This window comes from Carassius carassius, chromosome 17 (genome assembly GCF_963082965.1).
Source record: "Carassius carassius chromosome 17, fCarCar2.1, whole genome shotgun sequence".
Classification (NCBI taxonomy): Eukaryota; Metazoa; Chordata; class Actinopteri; order Cypriniformes; family Cyprinidae; genus Carassius; species Carassius carassius.
This window is the reverse complement of record NC_081771.1, coordinates 25,492,621-25,502,702: the sequence shown is the minus strand read 5'-3', so window position 1 is coordinate 25,502,702 and position 10,082 is coordinate 25,492,621. Positions and strand designations below refer to the sequence as shown.

Sequence of the window (10,082 nt, the reverse complement as noted above, 5' to 3'; positions counted from 1 at the left end):
GTTGGAGCACAAGAAGGACAGACCAGATGAATACAAACACCCTCTGGAGAGGACAGAGACAGAATTAGCGCATGGGATGCTTATCTGTAGCTATTTCTAGGCTTCTGCCCCCTCCCTTCCAAGCTACCCCAAACTACTTCAGCCCACCTCCTCCCTCCCATACCATCTTCTCCATCCTAAACCTAACAAATAATTTCAATAACAAAAAATATATATATATTTTATTTCTTTTTTCTAATTAAAGTGATAGTCAATCATGTCATGCCATGTGATGGTGTCATCATTTATTCACCCTCATGTAATGCCAAACCTGTAAGACTTTCTGCTTGCATAAATAAATACATGTCAAATTACATTTTAGAGACCCCATCAACTTTCATTGTATATGCCAGGTTCATGAAGTCAACTAAAAAAAAGTTAACTAAAACTAAAATCATTAAAAAAAAATAATAATAATAATAATAAAAGAAACTTAAATTTACATCAAAGAAAATAAAATCTTATTTTATTTTAGTTTATTCAACATTTCTTAATTTTAATTTAACCTGATGTGCTAAAATGCTAAAATGATAAAAAACTAATAAAAAATGACAAAAACACTCAAAAACACAAAACTGCTAAAACGGACTAAAATTTAATTGGAAATTAGAAAAAAAAAATCTAAATAAATACTCAAAATTCAAAATATTAACACAAACTAGTAGTATTTCAGTGATACTAAAATAACTGGTATGGACAAAATCATATCGACAAAATCATATCAAACTTTTAAAATATTTTATTTTGCAGCAAGTCAGACAGGTATGCAAAGACATGAGGGTGAGGGTCATGAAAGAATTTTAATTTTTAAATGCAAAAGGCCACATTGAAAATAAAATCATTCCTCAAAGATGTCTTGTTTTTTAATGAGAAAAATTTAAAATCATTGGAATTCCATAAATTACCACACACGTCACTGCAGCCCCCATTTGTAAATGTCCTGATAACAGCTTGAGAAAATGTCACATTGTTAGTCCAGCACCTAAAGCTGGTAAACAGATGAGCACAGATTGAGCAGAAGGTTTATCTTAGCTGCCTTTAAAAGGAAAGGCATGAACAGAGGAGAAGATGCAAGCCTGTGCACCTTCTCTGGAAACAGCAGGGACATGATCCTCTCCTCCTGCAACTCATTGTGTCATTATTGACAATGGCATTTCCCATGTCACTACTGAAGGAGAGCAGATTTAAGATGTTTCAACACAACCCTAAATAATATAATATAAAAATAAAAGTACCTATCCCAATGGAAGATGTCTTTGAAGATCAAAAGTCCAAGATTTCATATGATTTAGAGGCATGTTGGAGTTTGGTTGAAGTTGCAAACAATGCTATAAACCAGGGGTGGTCTTGTTTATTAGGCCAAGGACTCCTTTTAGTGGACAAGATGGAGAGCAGGGATTCCCTGTTACATACATGTATGAAACTCAATGTTGCATATAAAGTCTTCCCTAAAATCACATCTAGTAACCTACTACAATATTACTGCATATACTGTATGTAATTAATAAATTGCAAAGTAATTAAAATATTTATATGTAGAATATGTTTTAATTTATCCAACACTTTTTAATGTGTGAGGGACAATTAAACATCTAGAACTTTACCTTAACTTGATTGACATTAAAGGAACATTAAAAATATCGACTCACACTCAGGCTATCCAAGATGTAAATTAGTTTGTTTCTTCATTGGAAAGAGAAATTTCGCATTACATGCTCACTAATGGATCCTCTGCAGTGAATGGGTGCCGTCAGAATGAGAGTTGAAATAACTTATAAAACATCACAATAACCCACAAGTAACTGACATGACTCCTGTCCATCAGTTAACGTCTATTTCTTTCAGGATTCAGACAAGATGACAAGATTTCACTGGAGAAAGCAATTATGGATAGAGGATTCATATTTTAGCCAAAAGCAATTGGTTTGCAGTTAAAACATCTTAATGATGGATTTGTTTATTCCAAACACACAGCTTTTTACTTCACAGTATGTTAACTGATAATGTTTTTATCAGCTGTTTGGACTCTCATTCTGACAGCACCCATTCACTGCAGGGGAGTCAATGGTGAACAAGTCATGCAATTGTACAATTCAGGGTGAGTAAATTTTCATTTTTGGTTGAACTATTCCTTTATTTCTGGGTAAATTATTATTGTAATTCCCCCTATATGTTCATTATTTCACATATAATATTTAGAAATAAAAAATATTAGCAAACCACCTAATAGTTCTGCTGAAAACTCCTGATTCAGATCTGCAGTAGTATAGGAGAAATAAACAAAAGCTGTACATGTAAAGACAAACCTATATTTCTGCAAATGTTCATTAAATGCTGAAAAAGATCGAGGCCTGTTTTCATATATAATCTATAATATTGTAAAGTGTGCAGGGATTTCAGACCTTTGATCAAATAAGGCATATGATTGTTACAAGCCTCTGGTGGCTGTCAATGGTTCTTCTCAAACATATTTATACACAGAGTAAGAGGACTGGAATTGCATCTTTACAAAAGCTTCTCTGGAAGCCTTCAGCCGACAGGAGAGAGAGAGCACAGTTGACAGAGAATGTAAACACATCTTCTTTTCTTCTACTTTCCCCCTCTCCTCCTGTTTATTTGCCTTTTCTCCCATACTCTTCTATCTCTTGAAGCTCTATATAAGGTGTACAAGCCTCTCAGCTCAGCAGAGGGATACTGAGAATGTTTGAATTGATAAAATTATGAAGAAAAGTGTTGTATTTAAACGTGCTTTCAACAATGGCTTTCTCATTTAAATAATGTGTCACAAAAACACGTGAAAAGTGCATTTCTATTGCATGATGCTATCGCGCCTTTAGGTGTCAGTAAAGTCCAAGATGACTGATTTGTATTTACTCTATTTAATTTATTTGCTAAATTAATACAAAATAATTGCTGGCCAAAACATATCAAATGGTTATAAACTCAGAGTTTATCAAAGTTATACAAAGTTCCTGTTTTCTTTGAAACTGCTTTAATTAATTAGAAAGTGTGACCTTTTACTATTAGATGTTTATATTGTTATTCACATAGAAGCGGTTACATTTCACTTTAGTTTTGTGACTGAATAAAAATATTCTGTGGCCAAAACCACACCCACACCCACGTCAAACCCTAAAAGTTCAGGGGCATACAGCACATTGCTGTAAAATGTCACTCAGATTTAAGCTGGAAATCAATTCATGCATACGATTAAATAATTTAATTATTCCTTATTTAGAATTGTATAAGACAAAATGTATATAGAAATGCTATACGTTGTAATGAAGTTTTGTGAATCATCAGTTTAACTTCCTGCTCCTGGGCTGTGTGTGCTCTTGCATTGGGAAAGGGGGGTAGATCATGTTTCGAAATATTGTATTGCAACCTGGCAGCAGTACACAAACATAGGAAAGCACATCTAACTGTAAGTGCAGTTATTTTATGTACTCATCTCAGAACATTTTAATTATTTTAATGCTGATGTATGTTTTTGTGGTTATTGGTTTGAGTGAACATGTTTCCTTTTATGCTGTGCTTCGCCATGGTTTGCTTATTTTCCCATTGCTGAATTATTACATTACATTAAATTATATTATATTATATAGTATATATATATATTATATAAAGCACAGAGACTCCAAACTTGGAAGGCTGTTCCCAGTTAACAGAAAAGCTTAAGTCATAGTTTTTTTTTAAGATAAAATCAATGAAAATTCTTGGGCATTGCCTATTTTCACTAATGGACTTACTGTAAAAGTGCTGAATGCAAAGTCCAAACTGAAAGAAACAAAAGACATGAGGTCACGCCTCATGAAGTTGTGACAAATTCTATCCATGGGGGTGCTATAAAAAATAAATAAATATATATATATATATATATATATATATATCCATAAGAGTATTTGCAATCAAGTTGTAAATGAAAAGTTTCTTTGGGGAAAAAGGTAATATTATAATGAAAAATACTGATAAATCAACAAATATGGCCAGCATCAGGCAATCAGATTATAGCAACCAATAACATACTAGCATAAAATCTGTTTATGCACCATTATCATTTTTTTAAAAACATTTAGGCCTACCTTTTCAAACTTTCGAAACCCCCGGCTAGGGCCCCACAGTGATTTCAGCCGAGCTCCTTAAATTAATAGACCTTTTACCTCACAGATGAAGGCAGTAATACCACTGTTGTCCAAAAGTAGACATGGAAGAATAAGCAATACTTGTTATATTGTTTTTTATTTTCTAGAATATCAAACATATTTTCTAAAATAGTTGCATTTTCCTGTCCACAGAATTGACAGTATATGAAATGTTCAACTTAAATCTGGATAAATCCTATGTATTTCATAAGACACTTCTTTAATGTTGTAAGTACAGAACGTATTTTGTCCCAAAAGATATTACCAAATTAACAAGAATTTTTTTTTTACATTTTAATGTTAAGGTAATAAGAAATGCTTTCAATTTTTTATTTATTTATTTCTCTCAGCTTAGTCTTTCTTCCTGTATATTAAATATAGAAATGAACCTCACAATAGTAGTGTAACCCTTTTCATCCTGATTATTCCCTTTACCATTAATTGACTTGATTTTAGAAGAAATTATTAATGACAAAACTAGAGTAATACCAAAAGATGTTATGGGTAAACTGTATCTAGAACAGAATTACAACTCTGCAATCTCAAAATCAATCTAAAGATCTTGAGACAGGAAGAGCATTAGCTGCTGTATTCATCCCAACTTATCAAATCAAAATCGGTAAAAGAGTTTCTGATCAAGTAGGAGTTTATACTACAGATATGGTAGTAATTTTATTAGGAGGATAATGCGGTGAAATGTTCAGATTCATTCGCTGCATTATCAAGTCTGGTCAGTGGAAGATCTTCAAGACAAGATATTTTGTATTAAATTCTTAAATACATATATGTATAGAGTAAATAAGACCGGAAATAAGATATGTTTCCTGTGGGTCCTAGCACACGTGAGGTTGCGGATCATTGAGCAAAACAGACACTGAAATGAGCACATAAAGAAATTATTATTCCACTAAGCAAAGAAGTTAAGGCTAAAATAAGAACAGCAATAAAAATTAGATGGCAAGAAGTTTGTAATAAGGAGGAGAGAGGAAGACATCGTTATCATATTAAATATTAAGTTTGTGTTGGAGGAGTTAATTTTGGTCGTAGAAGAGAAGATCAATCATTGCCAGACTACTTTACTACTTTACAATTTTATCTATATAAAATAAATAAGCACGAGTCTGGGAGCTGTAGTCTGTTGTGGAAACAGAAACAGCAGAGTATCGACTGTTACATTGTTCTGCTTATGATAATGAAAGAGCATTTCTGTTGGAAGAATTAAAATAAATTGTGATAGAAAATATTACACTTAAAACTCTGTTGAATAATGGCTTGAATCATAATAAAATATATAATTCTTTAATCACACAAAAAGTAGATCTGCTCTGCGGACCCGGTACCGGGTCCGAAAATAGCATGCAAAATGTCCATGTTTCATTTGCAAAGCCTTCCTTATATGGTATCAGCCCATATATGGGTTAATTTGAAAGCTTAGAGTGTTTTATTTATAAAGAATACCATTAATGGGGGTTTTATGATTCATAAAGTAGTAAAATTAAGCTAAGAAATATATCCCCCCCCCACAAATTTCAGTCTAACGATTGTGAATACTTTTTCATAAGAATGTGTATTTAAAATATTTTTCACAAAACAGTCAAGTCATATATCACAAGAAAGCTCTCATTCTCAGGAATTTGACGATGTAGATCATTTTATTTTGTGACAATCACAGATCGAATGATCTTCAACTGAATCGCGATGTAAAATTTCTCACCTCAGTGCAAATTATTATTTATCCATCTTAGCACCCCTTCAGTCAGCCGCAAACAGCCACAAATACCTATATAAATCTCTTCTTTCAAACAAGACCATTTTTACGTTTCTGCGTGCTTCCATCGGTGAGATATAAAGCATTTTGTCCAAGTGCGCATCAGGGGGACAGACGCGATCTTGCGCAAGAACCGCTCTCTATCTCATTTGATGGGCCTGAGCGGCGATCTTATGATATATCGATCGGATCTCGTTTGTGAAGCACTATTTGTCCCTTCAGCTGTCAGTCTGAGCTGTGTGCTCCAGTCAGAGCTGCTGAATTTGACACCTCTGCGCCGGATATTGCGTTCTCGGGTTTGTAAACACAGATCACACGCGGAAAGGTCTGAGGAGACGCGTCGTGGTGATTATCAAATGTATAATAATCATACTACAAGTTATGGATGACCACCGTCGCCGTGGAGAGGACAGGACGCGCATCTGGTGAGGCTATACGCGTGTTAGTTACTTTTATTTCTTCGAATCTTTATTTTGAAGCCTGGAAGCTCCGCTAACAATATGGTAAACTGTTTATTGACAGAAAAGTACAGTACATGATGCATCTCAGTGAAAGTACAGTAAATACACATGGATTATTACAGTACTGTGTGGATGAACATATATTCGTTTATTGACGTTTCGAAGGTTGTGTAGCAGCGTCCGGCTCGCGGATTAGCGCTGATAATGCGTCAAAACAAACTGGAAGATGAGAGATACAGGTGATGGAGACAGGTCAGAAGTCCCAATCATTAGACCAATACAGAATGGACATAAATGAAATGATATGAAGCTGGAGATTGTGGATTCTAATTTAGATTGTGATAGACCATATATATTTAATAATTTAAAGCAGTTTGCTAGTTTGCAGTTTGATTTATCCTCTTTCAAAGACTGTTCAGAAAACACACACACACAAAAAAGCACATTGTATTGAGGTGGTTCATCATATGTGAAACAACATAAATAATACTATTTGTCAGAAACAGCAGCTTTTTATGTAACTTCTGAGTGTTTTCTGTAAAACAATATACAGATATTGCATGTTTCCCCTCTGCATGTATTTATCGGAACATTTCACATTTGTGTAGGCAGAAATTGTATACAAAAAGGGTATTATTCCTTCCTTCAGTTGGAATCGAATAACTTTTGCATAGATTATGATAGAAACAAATTTCCTTTTTCCTCTATTAGCTGACATGTGCTGGAAACACATAAAATAGGTCTGAAGCTGCTAGGCCCTTCATTGTCTGAGCTATACTATTTCAAACTTCAGTTTATAAAAATAAAATAAAAAAGCACCTTGTTTTTCCCCTATTTATTATAACACAGACAGCATATATAATAATTTTTATCAATTTCAACAGTGTTTTATGTAATTTCAAAGGGTTTCCTTTAAAATGATACCAAACTTCTGTATTTACACCTCTGCATGTAGGAATGGGAAGCTTTTTAATTTAGGTAGGAAAATGGCAGACGGAAATCTCCAAAATAGCATTTGAGCTTAACTGGTTAAAAGGATTTAGATTTGTTTTTATTGTAATTGATTTGGTTCTCCCTATTCCTTCAATGGTCCACATTCCAGCCCAGTAGGTGGCGTGAATGCACCTATCGTTTGTTTGCCACCCACCATAAAATTTCAAAAGAAGAAAAAGAAGAAGAACGCAAGGCATTGTGGGTTTTTAGAACACGGAAGCTGAGACAGTAGGCGGGCATCGGAGTTTTTATTATTATACAACAAAAACACGCAGGAATGGTGAACTCTTGCTGTGTTATTAACTGCAATAACCGTTCGCAGGACCGGTATGGAAAACGCATTTTAAATGGAGTGCGATTTTTCAGCTTTCCAGCTTGGAAGCAACATCTTGGGAATCAGATCGCCGAGTTAACAAAGAGGCGTCGCATGGCTTGGGTATCAGCCATAAAACGCGAAGACATCACATTCGACAACATTTCCCGACACATGTTTGTGTGTTCACGGCATTTTCTCTCAGGTAACGTTAAACTATAATCAAGACACATCACACCGTTACGTGGTTGCTGCTAGAAATGCAAACATGGCGAGGAGCTACACAGCCAACTTTGAACAACTAACGTTAGCTGACACAAAAATAATGCATATAATATAACGTACTATCGGTCAAAAGATCACGATTTTATTTTGTCCTTGGAGAATCATTATGCTTACTAAGGCTAAAATACATTTGCTGTTTCAGTATACAATGTATTATTGTGAAGGCAAAGCTACATTTTCTGCAGCCATTACTCCAGACTTCAGTGTCACAAGATCTTACAGAAATCATTGTAATATGCTGATTTGGTGCTCAAGAAACATTTCTTGTTATCTTCTTAATATTTTACGTGATTTTACTGATTAAGTAAGATATTATTTATATCAATCGATCAAAAGTGACGTAAAGACTGTAATAATATTATTAAATAAAGCCTGTTCTTTTGAATATGCATCAGTTTCCACAGAAATATTACACAGAAAAAAAAGCTTGTGCATGTAATAAAAATATTTTATGAATTTTAAAGGATCACTGGAGTAATTAAGACCGGAGTAATTCAGCTTCGCTATCGAAAGAATGAATTAAATAAAAAATCTAATTATTTTAAACTGTAATGATGAGTCACTTTATTATGTGGAAAATTCATGATTATTTCAAATGTTTCGTTGTTAGTGTGACTAATCAAAGAATTATTTTTTTTCTTCTAATCAGGCAAACCAGCCTATGAAATGCTTGAGTGTCATCCTGACTGGGTGCCGTCATTACACCTCGGGCACACAGAGGTTAAAGCACCGCATCCTGAGCGGTGTACCCGTAGGTCAAAGAGACAGAAAGCTCTCAAACAGAACAATGCTGCACCTCCAACATCACCAGCTCTACCAGATGTGAAATTGGAGATGGATGTGGATGTACCACTGGAAGATGATGCACCATCGGATGAAGACCCACCACCAGATGAAGATCCACCATCGGATGAAAATCCACCACCAGATGAAGATCCACCATCGGATGAAGATCCACCATCGGATGAAAATTCACTATCGGATGAAGCTTCACATAGCTTACAGAATGATGAAGCGCCATCAACGTATGAACTTGAAGAACAGCAGGAATGTAGTTTCTGTAACTGCAGACGTGCTGAAATTAACCGCTTATTAGAGGAGAACAGGCTACTGAAGGAAGAGCTCTCCCAAAAGACAATGTCTGAGGATTTTTTGGGAGATGATGAAGATAGGGTCAAGTACTACACTGGGCTGCCAAGTTTTGCTGTTCTGATGGGTGTGCTGACACAGCTTGTTCCTTGCCTACCGCAGACAGGATGCAAACTTTCGCCTTTTCAGATGCTCTTTTTAACTCTGATGCGCCTGAGGCTGAATCTGCCAATCCAGCACATTGCACACCTCTTTGGCACAGATCCACAGACTGTGTCCACCACATTCAGAGACACCATAAGTGCAATGTTTACACAACTCAGCCCTTTGGTGCACTGGCCAGAGAGATATTGCTTGAAGGGCAGCATGTTACAACAATTTGTAGAAGCTTTTGGCAATCATGTTGCAGTAATCGTGGACTGCTTTGAAATTAATGCAGAGAGAGCATCAAGTCAGAGAGCTATAGCACAGAGATCTTCACAAAAGCACACGCTAAAGTATCTCATTGGCATTACACCACGTGGAGCTATTGCTTTCGTTTCTAAAGGGTGGGGAGATGGTGTCAGTGACAAGTATGTTATTGAGAGTAGTGGCCTTCTTGATAAACTGTTACCTGGAGACTTGGTGTTGGCAGATCGTGGGTTTGACATCGGGGAGAATGTCAGACTAATGTGTGCAGAAGTGAAAAAACAAAAGCTGGTTATGAAAGATGCGGAGGAGACACGCAAGATAGCTCACCTCAGGGTCCACTTGAACAGGGTGGTAGGAAGTGTGCGCAGAAAGTACACCATGCTTAGTGAAGCCGTACCGGTGAGCATGATCGCCCCATGTGATGATGAGGACATGATGTTCCTTGACAAGGTTGTGACTGTGTGCTGTGCCCTGACTAATATGTGCCCCAGTGTTATGAATCTGTAAACCACGACATAAAACAGACTAAATGTGGACTCTATATTCTCCATTACCTTGTCACGTTTTAATAATAAATGATT

The 10,082-nt window shown here is 35.6% G+C and overlaps 1 protein-coding gene across 1 annotated transcript; it reads left to right on the top strand.

Moving 5' to 3' along the window:
• The first annotated feature begins 7,586 nt into the window (after nucleotides 1-7,586).
• LOC132161390 (uncharacterized) lies at nucleotides 7,587-10,082 on the top strand. Its single transcript, XM_059571408.1, has 2 exons — nucleotides 7,587-7,921; nucleotides 8,651-10,082. The coding sequence occupies exons 1-2, from the start codon at nucleotides 7,681-7,683 to the stop codon at nucleotides 10,006-10,008; spliced, it is 1,599 nt and encodes a 532-aa protein (XP_059427391.1). The 5' UTR covers nucleotides 7,587-7,680; the 3' UTR covers nucleotides 10,009-10,082.

Coding starts and splice junctions, on each gene's coding strand:
- LOC132161390 (XM_059571408.1), top strand. CDS start 7,681: ATGGTGAACTCTTGCTGTGTTATTAACTGCAATAACCGTTCGCAGGAC. Junction 7,922..8,650: donor TTCACGGCATTTTCTCTCAG/GTAACGTTAAAC, acceptor TCTTCTAATCAG/GCAAACCAGCCTATGAAATG.